The 21020-nt window shown below is 30.3% G+C and overlaps 3 protein-coding genes and 1 long non-coding RNA gene across 5 annotated transcripts; 1 reads left to right on the top strand and 3 right to left on the bottom strand.

The window, feature by feature from the left end:
- The first annotated feature begins 102 nt into the window (after nucleotides 1–102).
- LOC123262110 (nuclear pore complex protein Nup133) lies at nucleotides 103–18472 on the top strand. 2 transcript variants are annotated; one of them, XM_044724153.1, is made up of 7 exons: nucleotides 103–241; nucleotides 997–1123; nucleotides 5097–7167; nucleotides 8907–9794; nucleotides 9875–10097; nucleotides 10976–11156; nucleotides 18386–18472. In XM_044724153.1, the coding sequence occupies exons 2-6, from the start codon at nucleotides 1026–1028 to the stop codon at nucleotides 11122–11124; spliced, it is 3429 nt and encodes a 1142-aa protein (XP_044580088.1). In that variant the 5' UTR covers nucleotides 103–241; nucleotides 997–1025; the 3' UTR covers nucleotides 11125–11156; nucleotides 18386–18472. The 2 variants fall into 2 exon arrangements, with proteins under 2 accessions (XP_044580088.1, XP_044580087.1); XM_044724152.1 differs by lacking the exon at nucleotides 18386–18472 and having other exon boundaries at nucleotides 10976–11197.
- LOC123262131 lies at nucleotides 2045–3315 on the bottom strand. Its single transcript, XR_006508870.1, has 3 exons — nucleotides 3026–3315; nucleotides 2493–2718; nucleotides 2045–2239 (listed from the first exon to the last, which is right to left on the bottom strand). It is a non-coding gene; the product is annotated as an uncharacterized LOC123262131 (long non-coding RNA).
- On the bottom strand, nucleotides 11202–16145 carry LOC123262112. Its single transcript, XM_044724175.1, has 7 exons — nucleotides 15620–16145; nucleotides 15263–15556; nucleotides 13840–14007; nucleotides 13607–13785; nucleotides 13299–13525; nucleotides 11459–12276; nucleotides 11202–11355 (listed from the first exon to the last, which is right to left on the bottom strand). The coding sequence occupies exons 1-7, from the start codon at nucleotides 16143–16145 to the stop codon at nucleotides 11216–11218; spliced, it is 2352 nt and encodes a 783-aa protein (XP_044580110.1). The 3' UTR covers nucleotides 11202–11215.
- On the bottom strand, nucleotides 16377–20352 carry LOC123262116 (RCC1-like G exchanging factor-like protein). Its single transcript, XM_044724190.1, has 5 exons — nucleotides 20117–20352; nucleotides 18404–18962; nucleotides 18149–18321; nucleotides 17885–18046; nucleotides 16377–16759 (listed from the first exon to the last, which is right to left on the bottom strand). Exons 1-5 carry the CDS (start codon nucleotides 20223–20225, stop codon nucleotides 16422–16424), a joined length of 1341 nt encoding a protein of 446 aa, XP_044580125.1. The 5' UTR covers nucleotides 20226–20352; the 3' UTR covers nucleotides 16377–16421.
- Between the last annotated feature and the right edge of the window lie 668 nt (nucleotides 20353–21020).

Here is a 21020-nt window from a genome sequence, read left to right as displayed (position 1 = left end):
CGAAAAATAATGTTCGAGTGAAAAAAGTTCGAGAGAAATTTTAAAACCGGCGTAACCTCAGATTGAAAGTTTTGAAATACGTAAATAATTAAATTTGATAATATAAATTGTTTATTTATTTTTTATGTTTGTATTTATTATTGTTATTGGTTATTAATGACAAGTTTGTAAATAATTATTTATGCAAGCGATACGAAAATAAGTGTAATTTCAAGATTTTGTATTTTTTACAGCTAAATAGGTTAGAAAGACCGTTATTATTTTTTTTTATTTAGTAATTGTTAATAAAAAAATTAATTTGAATTGACATTAAAGTTAAAAGTTGCTTGACAATTTTTTAATTTTTTTTAAATAAATAAATTTGCTCCGAAAAATTATTTAAAAAAAATTGGATTTTTTGTTTTTTTAATTTTCTAAATGTCAATTTTTTTTCTCATTTTTTTTGACAATTTATTTGTTAAAAAAATTCTTAAAATTATAAATGACATTAAATTTATCTGTCGCCACAATTTTTTTAATTTTCTTTAATAAATAATTTATGGCAAAAATAAATTATTAAAAATATGGACTTGTAGAAATTTTAATAAATTAAAAATGCAATCAAAAAATTGTCATAAATTATAAAATATCTGCTAAATTAATTTTCATTTAATTTGATTATTTTTATTGTTATGAAATTAATTTTTTTTACAATTTTTATCTTAAGTTTGAAAAATTATTTGTGGTTTTTGTTTTCGAGTTTATTAATTAAAAAAAAAAAATTTAACACAATTTATTTAATTTGTGAATTGTTAAAATGTTTATTTAATATAATTATTTACTTAGTTATTTTTCAACTTAATAATTTTAGTTTTATTTTCCTGGTTATTTAAAAATTTAAAAATATTTTTCGAGTATTTTATAATTAATTTTAGTATTTTTTTAATAAAATAATAAATTAAATAAATTTTATTTTTTATAAATTTCTTGATAACTAATATTTGAAATTAATTGCAGATCTGTTGGAGTTGAAAAATAAAATAAAAATGGACCGGCATAGTATTGGGAGCTTTATGAGTCGCAGTGTGTCATCGCCGTCGAGAAAAAGATTGTCTATGGCACAATCATTGAGGAGGCAAAGCAGGTAAATTATTTTTTATAAAATCGCTAAATATATAAAAAAATGAAATTTAAATGATACTACAATAAGTAGACGGTTAAAAATTATTTTATTAATTAAATTATAACTAAAAAAAAAATTTTTAACGAAATTGCACTTATAGTTATTTAATTTTTTTTAAACAATTTTTTTAATACAAAAAAAATCATAAAAATTGTTAAATGTCTTCTAATTTCATTTTCGTGAATTTGAAATGAAATAATTATACTAATTTACAATTTTAAAGAAATAAAAAAATTTTTAATGATTATCAATTATTAATAGGGTAAATGTACCAGTAGTTGACCGATTAAGGATTTTTGGCATTTCAATTGATCGTAATATAATTATTATACGCTAAAATACAAATTTTAAGTTTATTTTAATTTAAAATATTCAAGTTTTTGATATGTGATGTTATTTATTTGAATTATTCATAAAATTACATATAAATTCACATTTAAATGCAGATAAGATAAAAACACCAGTAGTTGACCGGCTTGATCCAGTAAATTGACCGGAGTGTTCCAGTAGTTGACCGATTATCAAACATTGGTTATTTTGTAAATTTTAATTAGTATTTTATGTTTAATGTATAATGTTTTTATGCTTATTTAATTAAATTAGATTTGTATTATTAGTAAACAAAATTCGTTTAGTTTAGAACAAAACTAATAATAATAATAACAAAAAAGTAACAGATTAGTAAATTAAACTTCGATTTAATAATGACAAAATAAAAACATTTTTTTGAGGCATAGAGTCGTCGTCATTGATTTGTAACGGTTTTTTAAATGATTTAAATGATTTTTTTTTATTAATCACTTTAACTTAATTTTGAACTATCAAAAAAAAATTAAATTCTTAAAAATAATTAACGTAATTGAATTATATTATAGTAAAGTCTAATAAGCTGTTTATTAAATAAATTTAACTGCAATCAAATGTTGCTTTAGATACTTTGTAAGCTTTACATGGCCGTGTAGTTGATTTTTCTTGTTGATTAGTAGTTAAAGAACTATTTTCTGTCTTTGAACATAATTTTACGCCTGTATCTTTGATGTCACAAACTTTGGAGCAACATTCTGAACTATTGTCACACTGGAGAAAGAAAACAACATTATTATTATATTTTTGATATTTATTTTTTCTAAAGACTGGTTTTATAATATTCTATATTTTTAGTTTTATTGGCTGTCCAACAATATTACGAAAAATTGGAGAAAAAATTGTTGTATTAGACTGGACAGCTAATAAAACTAAAAATATAAATTATTATTATTGACATTAATCACCAAGTCATTCGTTTTCATTTAAATTTATTAATTACATACTTTTATAATTTAATACTTACAAATATGTGCAGTGGTTTGCATTTTCTTGCCGGATAATGAATTGAACTTCCAACCGCGAAGTATATTAGTAACATAAGTAATATTGTCTTCAACATGGCTTTTATTTTCTTCAATATTGAGTTATTTGTGTAGAAAGAAAAAGTTTTTGATAATATGACATCAGGAATATTTTTCTCGAGCTTTTATACGCTGTCCCACTGCGTTTGTTATTTTTTATATCAATTTCTAATTATAAGAAATAATTACCTAACGTTATTATTCAACCAGTCATAAAAATGTCCAGATCATAATACCTATTTTTATTATTAATTATCAATAAATTTTTAATTAAGATTAATAATTATTAATGAATAAAAATTCCAAGTGTCATTAAAAACAAATAAAACTATTTCTGATTATTTTTGGAAATTCACATGGTTCTGTTGCACTGATTTTGACGTTGTAGAATAATCATAAAATAATTAAAAAAAAATCAATTTTATTGTTATTATTACAAAAACTAATAATTACATATTAAATGTAAAATACTCACATGTGCGATAAGTGGTTTGCATCTTCTTTCTGGATAATTAACCCGTTGAGGACACATGGAGTCTAGTGGACCCCAGGCGACCTTTGAGGCAATTTTAAATTTAGAAAAAGATTTATAAATGAGTCTTAGTGTGCAATCTGTTATCGGTTGAAATCTACGCAATAAGTTGTGATACGTCACAAAGGTCTCCATTAGGGTGTTTAAATTTTAGGCGACTTTTTTTTTCAACGAAAAAACAGGCTGAAAACTTGCATGAAGGTGAGAACAGAAGCCTGTTCAAAGCGGAGCTCTTAATATTAATATTTAGAGGTATCTGTCCCTAATTTTTCATTTCCCATTTAAATAACATAGGAAAAACAATTCTTTTTTTTTGTTTATTTTTTTAGCTCGGCATACGCACCTCATATAAATAAGTCCATAGCATATTCTTGTAGAGAATTCAACGCTCTACAAAAAAAGGTCTCTTACACTTTTATCATAAAGACAGCCGTTCTAAAGTTATTCAGACGTAAACTTCTAAATGTATAAAATTTTGATTATTCAAGTATTAAACTGATACAAATTAATTTATTACTGTCTTAAAAATTATTTTTATGTGTAAAATTGGTTCTGACGTGGTAATATTTTCATGAAGCTAAAAAAAAAATTACTCATGTATCAAATTTTTTTCTTCTTTATTTCGTTTACTGTAAGAAAATCATGACCCGAGTTTAACGAATTAAATTTTTAAAAAGTTTCACGGAATTATCAATTTATTACTCTACACGGAGAGAAAAGATAATTTTTGAAAATCAGAAAAGTGCACGTCTCATAACGCTGATTTATCACAAAAAATTGCACTTATGAGGTTTTTGAGCTCTTCAAGTCAAAAGTCTGATAAAAGTTTCAAAGAACACTATTTTTTGAACTTTCGAAGTGCAATAACTCTTGAATAAATTAACGAATAATCGAAATTTTTATCAGACTTTTGACTTGAAGAGCTCAAAAACCTCATAACTGCAATTTTAAGCGCTTAGATATGGAATTAGCGGAAGTTGCAGGGATGGCCTTTAAGGTCAACCGTTTTCCAGATTTTTTTGTGATAAATCAGCGTTATGACACCGAAAATGTCAATAGTTCACAAGATACAGGGTCATTTTTAGTAGATTTCATAGAAATCTAACTATTGCATTGGTCCTCATGACGGAACTTTTGAAAAATTTTGCTATATTTCGACTCAGCTCGTCAAGCGAATTCAGAAAATGCATATGGTTCAAAAGTTTATATATGTATGTATTTATATATATATATATATATATATATATATATATATATATATATATATATATATATGCTATATATCTATATATATATATTTATATATATGGGATATAACGCGGCTTGTCAGGACGATAGCGTCGCCAATTTACAACGGATCTCTACCAAACTCAACATACTTATTCTACAGATAAATACCAAAGTCAAGTTCGAAGATGAGCTTAATCGGTCAAGTAATTTAGAAATACCAGGATTTCAAAATTTTGAAAATCATAAAAATTCATATTTCTTCACTTTCGAACTCGAATAACTTTTGAATGGGATAACTTATTGCAATTCTGTAAATTGCATCCGAAAGCTCTTTAAATAAGCTTCAATGTGAGTACCATGTCATATGTGTAGTCTCAAAATTATGCCCCATTCCCCTATGCCAATTATGAAATTTGCTATTGCACTGGTTTTAGTATTTGTCCGTCGATATATATTTTTGTCGATTGCATATAAGTTAAAAGCCCTAGTTCTGTATACAATCTTTGTTATATTTTTTTCTATTCATGATGAAATCTACTTCCATTTCGGCTGCCGAATGGTCTTTTTATTTAATTATGTATCTAGAGATAGAGCATTTTCGAATGCAGCCTAAATATTTATCACCATAAATTGACGACATAAATTGGTGAGAATCATTCTAATTGTGTACTTTTCATTATTTTTATATGTATATATAATGCACCCTTAATTATATTTATATTTTTAACCAAATCTACTCTAACATTTCTCAAAAAACAACTAACCAAACTTCTTCAAATTCCAGCGGAGTGAGCATATCCGGTCGTTCAAACCAGTCAATCCAGGTTCTATGCCGTAGCGCGGGTCACACAGTAGAGTCCTTCGGTTCCTCCTTACCCGTATTGGTCACCGAAGCACTGACCTTCGTGGACCGTAGCACGCAGGTAACTGTCCGAGTATCCCAGCATGGATGGGCCTGGCTGGTCTGCAACCGACGTCTCTTAGTATGGCAATGTAAAACAACTCTCCACGACCCGAAGCAGCAACGACTAGCTTTCAAAAGCCAATGCCGCGAACTTCTCCTCCCCCAGAGCGACCTTGCCCACAAAGCGGACTGCATCTCCGTGTGGACATCCCCAGGCCACCAGGTTCCCTCCTGCATGGCGGTCTCTCCAGAAGGAATCGTCCGCTACTGGCCCTCGGTCGCCCACGAGGAGTCCTCGGTGGAGATATCGGCGGAGCTTGCCGGCCAGGAAGTCGACTGTCTGACCCACATTCCTGGCCACGGGTGTATCCTGGCGACCACAACCTGCACCGTGGCTCTCCTCCAGCCGCTGTTCGTCGCCGGGAGGAACACCATCACCTGCCGAGTCCTTCGGACCAGTCCCGGGTGGCTCGGGGGTATTGGCCGTCGGATGTCCTCCTTGATATTCGGAACCATCCCGCAGTCCCCGATGACCGAGACGAAGTTGTCGAAGGTCCTGTGCACCTACTTCGGTGACCAAGGCTCAAGAGTGCTAATTCTCGCCGGCTCTTCCCTGCAATACTGGTCATTCCCGGTCAACGACCAGGAGAAGATGGAGTTCGACGAGGATGTAGGCCACGTGGTAGCCCAGGCCTTCCAGCGAGTCTCCTGGGAGAACGCAGCTTGCAATCCTTCAAGCATCCACACCTGGTTGATCGACATGCAGACCAACGACGAGGGAATCGTCCTGCTAGTAGCCGCTCACTGCGAGGAAATTTCTCCCCAAGTCCAGTTTGCTCTGGGACTTCTCCAGCTAAATTCCACCACTTTAATAACCCCCTTCAAGTGGTTCATCCCGGTTAAAGTAGGTCCCTTGCTCTACCAGGACAACATCGACAACACCATCAACTCCTACCGGTTTATTTTATCCGGCTGGGAAGCGATCGTCTACAATTACTGCTCGGTCCTGGTCGTCAACGTGACCAACGAGAACGAGCAGGATAAAATTGAACTCATCCGTCGGGGAGAGGATAAAATCCTCGGAGGTGACTTGTGCTCCAACACTCCGATTCTCTTCACCCGGAATTTAGGACTTATCACCATCCAGACCTCAGATTTCACAGCTCAGGACTTCAACTCGAGTTACGCTGATTTAAGTAACACCAGCGTGGATTCTCCCGGAGAAAATCTCGAGACTATGTACTCCAATGACAAGATACGCGAGATGTACTACACCTCTGATGGGGTCGAGCAGCTCAAAGCTGCCTTTTTGTTCCACTTGAGACAAAACAAGTCCGAGTGCCAGCAGATCCTAGCGGAGCTTTTTCCAATTGAAGAAGAACCGGTGATGGATATTGACGCGAGCTTGGACACTCTTGCTTTGAAGGTTGCTAGCAAGTTGATTGATGATTACCCTGCTAATGATCCCAGGTGGGCCAATCACTTGGACTCCTCGCTGACAATCACCACTGTGATGTCCATGCAGATTCCTCATCAGCTGGAAGGAAAGCAAAAAGCGCTCAATTTGTTTGTTAGTTTTCTTAAAGACTACGGCTTGTGGGACCGGTTCTGCGCTGTTACTTACCGCGGAGTGATCATGGCGACTTCTCATGTCATTGGAGAGTACGCGGAGAAAATAGTTGCTGCCTTGGCGATATTTAATTTACAAAATAGATACCCTGATTTGATGGACCAAGTTATAGAGCAGACTTTGTCGGAAGAAGCGGCTGGTAATGCTTCCAGTGAGCTGACAGCCAGGGATATTTTTTACAGAGAAGTTAGTTCTATTCATTTGGTCCTGCCGAATTTGGTGAGCAGCGCTGTAGAGGTCACGCAGTCTGAGAAGCCAGCGCAGCAGATTTCACAGTATATTTCTCAAGTTAATGCTATTCTTCTGGGAGTTTTACACGAGGTTAGTTAGATAGTTAGATATATATTTATTTGTCCTTAGAAGCTCCCTCAAGGCCATCAATAAGCAATACATTTATATATATATATATATATATATATAAAAATTTTTTTTTGAGCTGTTCTTTGGAGAGGGCTCTTAAAATATCAAAAACTGACATTTTTTCACTTGAGACTCGAAAAAAAAAAATAGTCGTTTTTTTTTGCGCCACCCTAATATATATAAATATATATATATATATATATATAAAATGAAAAAGAGGCATTTTGAAATTCGGGAAGACTATCCGCAGTTGTCAGCCCAAGTGGCAACGAGTTCCAGACACGTATGCCATGGATTATAAAAGATTGTTCATACATATTACTATTTGCTCTTGGCAGACGCAAGTAATCTTGTCTAATGTCACTTCTACGCATTGAAACATTAAGATATTTAAGTCCTGGGCCAAACAGCTGCCGATAATTTAGCCTTATTTCTTTGAAAAACAAACAAGCTATGAAGTAATCTCGTCTCTTACTTAAGGGGTTAATACAGTTAGAATTTTCAAAAAATCGATTTTTTTTTTTATTTCATTTTCTTAATGTACATATATTTAAGAATACACACAGAAAATTTCATATCGTTCCGGTGAATATTTTCGAAGTTACACGCAAATAAAAAAAAAAAAATTTATCCTATATAAAGTGCTTTTCAAACTTTAAACGCGTTTTTCTCAAAATGGTGTTTACAAAGTCGGTGACCAACATTACTCGAAAACGGCTAAACCGATTAGTCTCAAATTTTAACACGAGCTTCTTAAGTATATTTTTTAATAATTAATCGAAGATTTTTTCTCACCGATAAATATTTTTTTTTCACAAACAATTTAAAGCCGAAATTTTGATCAAAAATCAATTTTTTTTTTTTTTTGAGAAACCGCCATTTTGTCAAAAAAATTTATTTTGCTTATTCCTTTGATTAATTACTAGATTTAACATTACTTTAACGAAATCTGTTCGGTTTTTCAATTTCAGAGGATTCAGTTCAGAGATATAGTAGTCACCGCAAAACGTCTTTTTTAAGAGGAGCTCCCAGAGATCAGCTGTAGCTCCTTTCCAAATAAATATTTTTACTAATACTAAGTTTTAAAATACAGTTAAAAGATACCATATTATGTGCACAAATTTTTAGATCAATAATTTAAAAGTTTTCTCAGAAAAAATTCTGGAAAATTCGCTTTTTTTTTCGGCCTTCTAACTGTATATAACCCCTTAATTTTAGCCACCCTAATTTATTATAATACGGGGTTACATGTTCATATCTGGATAGTTTGAAAATAAATCTTACACAAGAATTCATTTCTCTCTGTAACCTAAGTAGCAGCTTTTTCGACATGTTAGTAAACGCAGCACAACAATAATAAAAAATCGGGAATATAAGTGTAGTCACTAATTTTATTCGCAAATGTTCATTAAATATTTCATTGTTAATTTTAAGTTGAGCTACCGTTTTCATAGCTTGATTACAATCTTTAATACTTGATGTTCCCAAGAGAGATTATTATCTAAAATGACCCCTAGATATTTGACAGTATTAACATAGGGAATAACGCTATTATTAACTAAAATATTCTCCGCATTTATACAAGCATCATTGCTAACTTTTAGTCTACCGTCAAAGATGATTGCTTTGGTTTTTGAAGCATTCAACTTCAAGCAATTTAAATCTCACCATTTAACAATTTTTTCTATTTCACTATTCAGGTTATTAAATTCAGGCAAGCGAATGCTGATAGATTCGTACCGACGAGCAACTCCAAGGCCGTCACGGAATATTTGCCCTGGACAGCTGCTTCATCTTCTGGGAAACAAGATTTAAGAAATTGTTTGTATACTTTGCAAAATTTGACGTTGAAGCATGGAGTTACTGGAACCAATGATACATCCTTGAAAAATGAATTGTACGAGCAGATTGTCGGTCTGGTTGATTTGATTCTCGATGGGAAAAAGTGTCACCTGGAGAGTATCCGAGGTACGGATAAGTTTGAGATTCTGGTGAAGCAGTATGAAGCAGAGAGAACTAATTTGATCGCGCCGTTGATCAGGAACGAGCAGTTTGAAAATGCGGCGATGTTGGCGGAGAAATATTGTGACTTTGCTTCTCTGGTGAGGATCTGCGAGTTGACTGATAATAAAGCTAGACTGGATAGCTACGCGGAGAAGTTTGCTGCTCAAGATTTTGCTGGGTTCTTGTTCTCTTGGTATGTTAAGGACGGAAGATCGGGCCAGCTGGTCGAGAGGTGTAGGAGAGAAGGAAAGGGAGAGTTGATGGAGAAAATCTCGGAGCATCCGGAGCTAAGCTGGGTTCAGAATTCTTTGATGGAAGAGTACAGATTGGCGGCTGATACTTTGCATAAACTTGCGATCAGAGAGACTGAGCTGGTGAGGAGGAAGAAGAGCATGTTGAGTTTGGGAAAATTGGCGCTCATTTGCTCGAATGAGATCCAGGAGGAAATCAATGAGAATTGCGAGAGGATTAATAGGGAGTTGGAGTTGATTGCTCATCAAGAAGAATTGCCTGCGGATGTTTTGGAGGCGTATGGATATGATATCAAAAAATTGAAAGTTTTGACTCCTGTTGAATTGATTACTGTAAGTTTTTTTTTTTTTTTTTTTTTTTTTTTTAAATAAGTTGATGGGTTTAGGTTAATGATTCGAATTGTTGGTTACAGTTGTACACGTGCGAAGAAAATGTTCCGGTGACTGATTTTGACTTTAAAAAAGCTTTGGACTTGCTGGACTACGTTGATGAGAGTGAAGATAAAATGGGATTGAAGGTCAGCATCTGGGCGAGAGCTGCGCAGCGCGATAGATGGGACGTTGTTTCTAAGAATCCAGAGCAGCAGATTCAGCAGATGTTGTTCTTTAAAATAATTAGTCTTATTCATGTACATGGTATGTAGTTTTTTTGGTTATTAATTTTAGGGAGTTTTGATGAGGGGCTTTATTGTTTTTTAGCTATAAAATATAAAAAAAAAAAAAAATAGAATTATCGATAACTTTTTTTTTTAATTTTAATAATATATAATTTTTTCTATTGATTTTTGAAAAATTTATTAAGTTTAATCTTCAATCAACAATTTAAAAACGATGCAATAATTTTTTTTTTAATTTTTACAACATATTTTATGTATTGCATTGAAATTTTTTGGTGCAGTTGAGTTAAATTTTATAAATTCTGAAAAAATTCATTATTTATCTATATTATTAAGAAAAGAAAAATTTTGTGTCCAGGATAGTCGTATGATAAAATCGGCCTTTTCAAGGTTTCATTTCATTCTCACCAATAGTCAATTTATTTTATAAGTATTTAGGCTGTATTCGAAAATACTCTATCTCTAGATACATAATTAAAAAATGACCGTGTATCTCGTGAACTATTGACATTTTTAAAGATATAAGCTCATCCCGACATTACACTCATCGAGACCTTTCATTTGAGTACCCACATCAATTTTTCATAGATTGATATATATTATATATATGTATATATGAAAAATATATCAAAAATGCATGTGGGTACTCAAATGAAAGCTCTTGATGAGTGTAACATTGGCATGAGCTTATATCTTAAAAAACGTCAATATTTTAGAAAGTACAGTTCAATTTAAAAAAAAGTCATTACTTAATAAAGCAAAATTTTAATTTTTTTTTTACGTCCAAATATAAGTAGAGCCCCACATCAAAACAATAATCAACTTAAATTTGAGGAGTAGTTATTAAATAAAAAATGATGACTAAATATTAAAAAATGTATATTTAATTTTTTTCAGGAGATTCTATCGAGGATTTCCTTCCACCACTTGACTTACTTATTGCTGACTCTAACCTCGGCACACTTGCCGACTCGAGTAACTTCCAGTACCTCATCAGATTAATATACGAATTTACCGCTCAAAATTTCCAATTAAATTCCAATTAATCTTAATCTCAACACGAGTAATTATAAAATATGTAAGTAAAAAATTTTGTATGTTAAAACACTATAAATAAATTAAGATTTTCGTATAAAATCAACTTATTAAATAATCCATTCCAAGAATTAGCAGTAAGAAGACAAATAAATTTTTACTTTCCAATATCGAAGCACGTGAGCATTGAATATTGAGCCGTAATAAATATCTGATATATTCTGGTGTTCTGCACTCAATTTCTGTAAAAAAAAATTTTAATTACTAATTAATCAATTATTAAATAAACAATAATTAATTAAAAAAAATAATTAATTATTTGATTTATAACATTATAAAAATTACCAGCGCATTTTTTTAAAGAATTCAATCCACGAATTTGATAATAAATTCCCGGACAATTAGCGTTTTTATTTTTACAATCTTGAGTATCATTAATAATAAACTCGGAATGTCCCGAAAGTTCCCGGCAATTATATCTATTTTTTATTACATTTCCGTCAAACTGCGTCCACCAGCAAACTTCAAAGCTCCCGTATCCCACCGAAATAATCGTCATAGAAATTCTCTGCGTATTCCACCTCCACTGCGGGTCTAGCCGGTAAAAAATCGACTCCTGGGGCTTCACATAATCTTCGACTTGTTCATGAGAACTGCTATTTTTTTCACTGCAATTCAGCCTCAGGCTTCGCGGAATCGTAGATACGTAGCTGGCAATCTCATCAATCCGGGAGTCAATCAAGTAATCTTCAGGACTAGTCAAAAATTCTCTGAAGCTTGCCGCGTTTTTTTTAGACACAAAGTAAACAATATTGACATCCGGATGGTTGGATTTTAAATTTATCAAAGAGGATTTTATGTCCTGTCTTTCACCTTCTTTTACAACCGTCCTTGGAGCCAGAAGTAAAATCACTTGTCCCAAATTTCCTATGTCATGATTCGCAGATTTTTGACTCCATATTGTAGTTAAATAATTATTCGCGGTGTTAATTACCGAGAATATGTTTAAATTATTCGGCCAAGTTGATGCATCGAGGGTAGAAATTTTTTCGTGAGCCGTCGACGGGCTGTCGGTAGTATTTAAAATCCAGTCTCCGTTTTCACCATTAAGAATTCCTATTTTTGAACCATACAAGGAGACATTTAAGTCTTCTATTAGTACTCTAAAAATTAATAAAAATAATAAATGTTAAATTGATTTTTTAAATTTAATTAGGGTAAATGCACCAGTTGTTGACCAGTCACCAATTAGTTGACCGATGTATATAAAAGTTAATTAATTATTATTTTACAAGGAGATTTTTTTTCTAAGTGTATTAAAAAAACAAAATATAGCATTTAGTGATCATAAAAAATTGCGCAGTGATTACAGCTTTAAAAAAATATTTTAAGACCGGTCAACTATTGGATCCGTCAAAGGCTAATTAATCAGTAAAAAATTCATTCGGTCATCTATTGGACCCCCTGATTTTATCACGATCTAATTAATGACCGTATATTTAGTATAATTATAAAATGTATATTTATAATTAAACAATAATAATTAAAATCTTTTTTGGTTAGTAAATTTTATTTTGTTGTAATTTTTCTACGGTTATTAAAGAACAAATTATTGGAAGAAAAAATTGCCAAGCAATTAAAAAAAAGAGATTTGCAAGCTTGTAAAAAAGCTTTAATTGAAAAAAGGCAGAATCAAAAAATCTCAAATGAATCTGAAGAATTATCGTCATCAGAATAAATTTGTTATCTAAAGAAATATGACTATATTAATTATTACTATTATTTATATTATTTTATAAAAAGATACGATTTAAAATTATACTGTTAGTTTAGCTCAAAGTGCAATGTCTGTGAAAGATAAAGTTAATACTTCAAAAGTACTGAATAAATTCAATTACTTATACGTAGTTTACAAAATTACTTATATTTATTTTAGCGGTCAATTAATTGGTGATTTTAGTATTTCGACACTTGATTAACAAAATTAATATAATTTTGTTAATTTTTATTATAAATAGTTATTAATTATTATCAATTAAGTATTTAACTTTAATAAAATCCATTACAAATTGGTTTGAATAAGTTAATAGTTTTTTTATAGCTTAGTACAAAAAAAGAAAACCTTAATTGGTCAACAATTGGTGCATTTACCCTATAATTATTTAATTTTTAAAAATATTTTTACGATAGAAAATCTTGAGTGTACTCTTTAGACCAAGAACCGTCAAACGCTACTAGAACTTGGACGCGTGGATATTTTTTTTCTTTGTGACAACGTAATTCTGTGAATAAATGATCGTTTACATAAGTCGTGAATTTGGATACTGCATGATTAACCATTGTTTTTAGGGACTCGTCCGTCATGTAGGATATACTTTTTTTGTACGCCAAAATTTGTGATACTGCGTAGGTCTGTAATAAATAAATAAATAAATTTATTAAAATTGATGGCTATCAATAATTTAATATCAAGGGATAATATTAGCAGGTTACTTGTTCTTTTAACATTTTACGAGAAGCGTGGTACCAGAAAACTTTACCACGCTCGCACGCTGCGATATTAGAGTCGAAAAATGCACCTTTTGATGAGTAGTAAATCTCGAAAATTTGGCTGAGTCGTAAGTTGTTGAAATATTTTATCCATGTTCGCAAACTATTTGCTATTATGAAACCTAAAATAGTAGAATGATAAAAAATTTAATTTGTAAATTATTTAATAAATTTACCATCAACAGCACCGACAATTTCAGCTCTGGTAACTTCATAATTGTCATCTTTGTTCAGTAAATAAAATAACATTGGTCTCATTGTACTGTCCCAAGATCCACTTGAGCCTAATGACATTTTTTCACCTTTTATTGGACCTTCATAAATAACCAACTCAGCCAATTCACCTGTAATTATTATTAAATTAATTAATTCATTTTTTAACAAGGTTTAATTTTTTATATTTAACTAGCAACTTGCAGAGTTACAAATTATAATTAAAAAAATTTTGGCTTAGTAAATCTATATTATTAAAAGAATAAGCGAAATTTTGTGGCCAGTGGATTTATATGATAAAATTGGTTTTTATAGTTAAATTTAGTATCGTTGGAAAAGTCTTGACCTGGAGTTGTGTCTTTTCAAGGTTTCATATCATTCTCACCAATAGTCAATTTATGATGATAAGTATTTAGGCTGCATTCCAAAATGCTCTATCTCAAGATACTTAATTAAGAAATGACCCTGTAACTCGTGATCTATTGACATTTTTAAAGATATAAGCTCATCCCGATGTTACACTCATCAAGACCTATCATTTGAGTACCCACATCAATTTTTCATATATTTATATATATTATATATATGTATATATGAGAAATATATCAAAAATGCATGTGGGTACTCAAATGAAAGCTCTTGATGAGTGTAACATCAGGATGAGCTTATATCTTTAAAAACGTCAGTAGTTAAGAAAGTACAGTGCAATTTAACGTAATTAAGAAATGACTTTGTATCTTGTGAACTATTGATATTTTTAAAAATATAAGCTCATCCCGATGTTACACTCATCGAGACCTTTCATTTGAGTACCCACATCAATTTTTCATATATTGATATATATTATATATTATATATATGTATATATGAAAAATATATCAAAACTGCAAGTGGGTATTCAAATGAAAGCACTTGATGAGTGTAACATCAGGATGAGCTTATATCTTTAAAAACGTCAATAGTTAAAAAAGTACAGTGCAATTTAACGTAATTAAGAAATGACTTTGTATCTTGTGAACTATTTATATTTTTAAAAATATAAGCTAATCCCAATGTTACACTCATCGAGACCTTTCATTTAAGTACCCACATCAATTTTTCATATATTTTATATATTTATATATATTATATATATGTATATATGAAAAATATATCAAAAATGCATGTGGGTACTCAAATGAAAGCTCTTGATGAGTGTAACATCGGGATGAGCTTATATCTTTAAAAACGTCAATAGTTACTAAAGTACATTGCAATTTAACAAAAGTCATTATTTAATAAAGCAAAATTTATTTATTTATTTATACTTCACAAGTCACGGCAGTAACATAGTGACTGCAAGGTTGCTAGTATAAATTATTTATATTTATGTTCTCTATAAATTACCAGCGACTGTAGCCAACCAAATATTATCAACTTGAGCATTTGATCGCTGCAAATTACTGAACCACATAGATTTATTAACCAGAATTTCATGTCTTGGTATCACGAAATCCACTTCATCTTCATTAAAATCATACGGATTCGGTATTGAATCATATAAAAGTTTTACAGCAATAGTCTGGTACTGAAGAGCAGCAGCGATTCCTGTTATTAGTGTTCCCGGTGCTACTGTACCAAATTCAGTTAAAATAATTCCTTGCTCCAATGGACACAATTTTTTACTTTCCACTGGTTTCGCTGAAATTAAAAATTCAATTTTTATATTTCTACACTGTATTAGTTACACCGAAAAAACTTTACCATATATTTTTTCAGTAGGCCTATCAACACACAATTTACTCTCGGGTTGATCATGATCAGCAATAGTATTCGAAATAGCGCGATGTAGAGTGCATCGTTCTACCAAGCTCAATGATTGTACAGGAAAAAAATCCGGGTTGCCAGGTATGAACTCATTGATGATTTCATTTTTAACTCTTTGACTCCCGGTGCCGCTGAACGGGAGAATGCCTTCTATTAGGCTAATTTTTACTTGGTGCTGTTCTATGCCATCAAATTTGAATCTGTGTAACATCGAAGTCACCAGTAGTCTCAAATCTACTGAATTTTGTACATGTAACTCTATTTTACGGAAAATATCTATCAGGACATTCAGCGTCATCGGCAAACGTGCTCCACTTAATGTTTCGTTAGTGTAACACTCTTCCAAATATTTAGGAATTTTTTTTTCACTTTTGACACCTGAAACTATTATTGTTGCTATTATTCCCATTGATATTAACGATACAAATAATTTATAATTAAATAAAAAAAAAATTTGTTTCATTTTTCTAATATATAAAATATAAAAAATAATTGAAGGTATAAATAACTTTCTAAAATAGATTTTAGACTAGTGTTACAGGTTCCGTCGATTCAGATGAATCAACAACGATAATATAACATCAGTGATAAGATAAGTCCCGAGATAAAATAACACTTTTAAAGGTTTTGTTATTTAGACGTTAAAAATAATTTTTATTGCTTATATAACTAATAATAAACTAAGTTGCAATTGGTTATTTACAAAATTATAAAATTCTGTGTAGTATGTGATAGTTAATTAAATAAATGCGCGGCATAAAGCGACTGTGTGGTCGACTCCGCAAGCAACTTTCTCAACTTTGGCACCCACGGCCACTTTCAGAGGGAAAAATTGGTCTTTGCAGTGCCCAAGACCCAGATATCCGTAGGCATTGCGCCCCCAGGTGAAAAGTTCGTCTTGGTTCGTTACTGCACACATGTAATTTATCCCGCAGTAGATTTTCTCAACTTTTATATCTGGCTGGTATGGGTTCCGGCCAAACAGAGTGTTGGGAATCATAGTTGGCATTTGGACTTTTGTAACTCGGGGACCAAATCCTAGGATACCGTAGCCCCAGGTGTAAACATCTCCAGTTTCTGCAAAAAAAAATTTTATAATTTTTAATTCTTTATTAAAAAGTTGATGTGACGATTTTATTGTTGTCACTTTTCGCTGCTATGGCAACGTTTACCATGGCAACGGTTAAATATTAATGAATAAAATTTGTAAAATTAATGATTAATTAAATTGTTGATAATAAACATTTTGACAGAAGCGTACTCAAATGAAATCTCTCGATGAGTGTAACATCAGGATGAGCTTATATCCTAAAAATTGTCAATAATAAAAAAATGACGTTGTATTTTGTTTACTAATGATATTTTGAACGATATAAACCCATCCTGGAGTTACACTTCTCGAGACCTTTCATTTGAATACCCACACGAATTTTTTTATATATTTTATATATTTCACAAATATGAGAAATATCATATATATATAAAATATATGAAAAAAATCGTGTTTGTACTCAAATGAAAGGTCTCGATGAGCGTAATATCAGGATGAGCTTATATCCTAAAATTTGTTAATAATAAAAAAATGACGTATTTTGTTTACTAATGATATTTTGAACGATATAAGCTCATCCTGGAGTTACACTTATCGAGACCTTTCATTTGAATACCCACACGAATTTTTTTATATATTTTATATATTTCACAAATATGAGAAATATATATATATATATATATATATATATATATATATATATATATATATATATATATATATATATATATATATATATATGAAAAAATCGTGTGTGTACTCAAATGAAAGCTTTCGACAAGTGTGACTTCCGGATGAGCTTATATCGTTCAAAATATCATTAGTAGACAAAATACAACGTCATTTCTTTATTATTGATATTTTTTATGAATTTTCTATATATTTATATATATTTAACAAAATGAGAAATTTCATACGTATAAAATCTTTTATAAAAAAATTTATGCGACTTTTTCATTGTTGTCGCTTTTCGTTGCTACGGTAAGCACTTTGGCAACGGTTTAATATTAATGAATAAAACTACCAAAAATATTGATAAATTAAATTGTCAATAAAAAACATGTTAGCAAAAGCGCGCAAAGTGCGCTCGATTTTCTAGTTTTATAAAAAACAGGAAATTTTAATTATAGAGAAAATTTTAGTTTTGGTACCTGTTAAGGCCATGCAAAAGCTCCCACCAGCAGCGACATCGACGATACGTCCGAATTCAGAGAAGTCAGATAGCTCGATTGCGGTGTTTACTTGGTAATTGTCATTTTGTACTGGTAATTGTCCGTACTCTGAATTACCCCAGCCGTAAACTTTACCACTTTCTGTATTTTGTAAATGTTAAAAATTTTTTTTTTATAATATGAAAATTAAATATTTTTTTATTGAAAAATGTAAATATTTCAATTAATAAAAAATAATTTTACCACTGAGAGCAAGTACGCAGTCAGAAATTCCAGCGACTTTTATTATTTTTTCACCTTCCACTTCGCCTTTAACTAACTCAGGCTTCCACTGATTATTATAATGCCCTAGACCAGTTTGTCCATCAGCTCCCCAGCCACAAGCATAAACCTGTCCTTGTTCAGTCAAAAAAATACTAAAAATTTAAATAAAATCAGATAATTATTAGAACTTGTTAAAAATAAAATATTAAATTTCAGCAAATAAAAAAAAAATACCTGTGATCTTGCCCAGCACTAACAGCAGCTATTTTCTGGCCGTTGATCTCTGGAATATGAAAGATGACATGGCTCTCGAAATGGTTCTCCTCCTCAATAATAGACCTCCCACACTGTCCATACGCATTGTTACCCAGCGTAAAAACTCCTTCTGAGGTAAGTATCAAGGAATGAGCTCTGCCAGCAGCTAGTCCCAGGACTTTGCTGGAGTTCTCTTTCAAAGGCAGCGGAATTGGACGGGCTAGCGGCAGTTGCCCAGTTTTGCCGGTGACTTTGTACTTGAAATCGTTAGCATCGAAGCCTAATTGTGAGTCGGTGTTGATGCCGTTTCCGTAGACAATGTTCTTGTCTTTGGAATTAACTCCGAGTAAAGTGAACCCGTAACCACATGCTATGTCAGTTACTTGGTGGTGTTCTCCGAAGAATAAACGACTGGGCTTCGCTATGAAATTGTAACCGTCCTTTCGTCGAGTTCTTCCAGCTGTTCCAAGGCCACCGTGATTTGCTAGTCCCCAAACGTAGATACGGTGGTCCTTTGAGCTTGTTCCATAATCGAAAACTTAAAAATTAAGAAGAATCAATGACAAAAATTTATGAAAATTAATTTAGCATATTTTAAATAATTTTAAGAATTTTATAAAAAATAAATTATGGCAAAAAAAATTAGAAAAAAAAATTGACATCTAGAAATCAAAAAAAAATTACAACTGCAATTTTTTAAAAATAATTTTTTGGAACAAATTTTTTTGTTAAATAAAATTGAAAAATTGTAAAGTAACAGCTAACTTTAATGTCTTAAATTTATGAAAATTAATTTAGCATATTTTAAATAATTTTAAGAATTTTATAAAAAATAAATTATGGCAAAAAAAAAATAAGAAAAAAAATTGACATCTAGAAATTAAAAAAAAATAAAACTGCAATTTTTTTTAAAATAATTTTTTGGAACAAATTTTTTTGTTGAATAAAATTAAAAAATTTTAAAGTGACAACTAAATTTAATTTCATTAAAAATTTGTAAAATGAACATGATAGTGAAATTAAAAGATAAAAGTTTTTTTTTATTTGACAAATAAATTGAGTAGAAAATTTTAAAAAATTTTTTAAAATTGTATTTAAGTATAGTTTTGGACAATTTCTACATGCTTTATTTTTTATGAAAATTAAGTTAGCCGGCATTTAAAAATTTTTAGAATTTTTTTTAATGACAAACTTATTACAAACTAATGAAAAAATATTTTCGTTTGTAAAGAACTTGAAAAATTGTAAGTGCAATTTTTAAAAAATATTTCTTAGTTATTAATTAATAAATGAAAAAAAAATTAAAACGTCGACTAACTTTAGTATTATTAATTTTTTTTGTGAAAATTTATGAAAATGAAGTTAGCCGACATCTGAAAATTTCTGTAATTTATTTTATTGAAAAATTATTTAAAAAACAATTAAAAGAGAAAATTCCACATGTAGAAAATTTTAAAAACTATATGTGCAATTTTTTAATAATTATTTTTAGATTTAATTTATTTAATTTAATTAATAAAAAAAAAGAAAAAATTGTTGAACGTCTGCTATTTGAGTGTCATTAAAATTTGACTGACAAGAAAATCCAAAAAGCGAATAAATGTTTTTTAACTTCATTTTCATTGAATGATTAAAAAAATTATAATTTTATGTTTTTTATTATTGAAATTTGTTAAATAAATAATTCTTTACTTGGTAATGGTTGTCCTTCATTTTTTTTCGGCTTTTTCATCCTTACAGGCGGCAATTTTTTATATTTTTTTGCGCCTATCCTTGAGTATAATCTGATTGAATTATACATACCTTAATAAAATTATATCAATTGATAAAAGTAATTTTTATTTTAAAATTATTGTCAGATGTATTTTGTTCCTCTGTATTGTTGATTATTGTTATGGAGAACATAACCCTTATTTTGTCATGTGGAAGAGGATGATTTAAATTTCCCGAGTAGAGCGTTAGTTGTAATTTCTCACATAAATTTAAAAATTTTTCACGCAATATAAAAGTGTATTTTAATTAAAAAAAATTAAATGTATATTCAAAAAAATTTTTCGTAATTTTAAATTATAAAAAAAATTTTTTTAATTTTAAAAATATTGGTTTTACAAATAATCGATTAGTTCCATTAAAGTTTCAATAATGTTGGATTTGTTTCGAGAGACGCAAACAGGATGCGCAGTAGTCGCACTTCGGAAACCCGGCAATGTCGATGTCAATTTCGCTCTTACAAATACTCAGATTTTAGTTATTTAATTATCGTTGTTAATTATAATTTATATCTCATTTTGTTCGGCGAATTTTTTCTTCCAACCTGAATATATAATTATTGATCGTCATTTCGTTTTTATGTTAAAATTTTGTGTAATTAGATTCGGAGTTTTCTTGTAGTATTTTAGTTCAAAGTTTGGCCACCCAACAGTCAAGCGCTAGCGTCACTTTTTAAAATTTCGAGTGTGCGCGTCAGTTTGCTTTTTTGTTAAGTGTTCGGTTGAAAAAATTGTGTGTTATTTGTAGTGTGAATTAAATTTATTTAATTAAATATTTATTTAATTTATTTAATTAAATAATTAAATTTAAATTTATAAATAAAGTG

The sequence above is a fragment of the Cotesia glomerata genome, linkage group LG3 (genome assembly GCF_020080835.1).
Source record: "Cotesia glomerata isolate CgM1 linkage group LG3, MPM_Cglom_v2.3, whole genome shotgun sequence".
NCBI lineage: Eukaryota > Metazoa > Arthropoda > Insecta > Hymenoptera > Braconidae > Cotesia > Cotesia glomerata.
The sequence above is the reverse complement of the archived record's forward strand: the minus strand, read 5'-3'. Positions and strand labels throughout refer to the sequence as shown.

What these genes read in the sequence shown, in the direction of transcription:
- LOC123262112 (XM_044724175.1), bottom strand. Translation starts at nt 16,145, where the DNA reads ATGAAACAAATTTTTTTTTTATTTAATTATAAATTATTTGTATCGTTA. An exon ending in TACACTCAAGATTTTCTATC is followed by an intron (nt 12,277 to 13,298) that starts GTAAAAATATTT and finishes ATTAATTTTTAG; the next exon opens with AGTACTAATAGAAGACTTAA. An exon ending in TTCTTTAAAAAAATGCGCTG is followed by an intron (nt 11,356 to 11,458) that starts GTAATTTTTATA and finishes TTTTTTTTACAG; the next exon opens with AAATTGAGTGCAGAACACCA.
- LOC123262110 (XM_044724153.1), top strand. Translation starts at nt 1,026, where the DNA reads ATGGACCGGCATAGTATTGGGAGCTTTATGAGTCGCAGTGTGTCATCG. An exon ending in TCATTGAGGAGGCAAAGCAG is followed by an intron (nt 1,124 to 5,096) that starts GTAAATTATTTT and finishes TTCAAATTCCAG; the next exon opens with CGGAGTGAGCATATCCGGTC. An exon ending in TAGTCTTATTCATGTACATG is followed by an intron (nt 10,098 to 10,975) that starts GTATGTAGTTTT and finishes AATTTTTTTCAG; the next exon opens with GAGATTCTATCGAGGATTTC.
- LOC123262116 (XM_044724190.1), bottom strand. Translation starts at nt 20,225, where the DNA reads ATGTATAATTCAATCAGATTATACTCAAGGATAGGCGCAAAAAAATAT. An exon ending in TGAAGGACAACCATTACCAA is followed by an intron (nt 18,963 to 20,116) that starts GTAAAGAATTAT and finishes TTAATTTTTAAG; the next exon opens with TTTTCGATTATGGAACAAGC. An exon ending in CTGCGTACTTGCTCTCAGTG is followed by an intron (nt 18,047 to 18,148) that starts GTAAAATTATTT and finishes TACAAAATACAG; the next exon opens with AAAGTGGTAAAGTTTACGGC.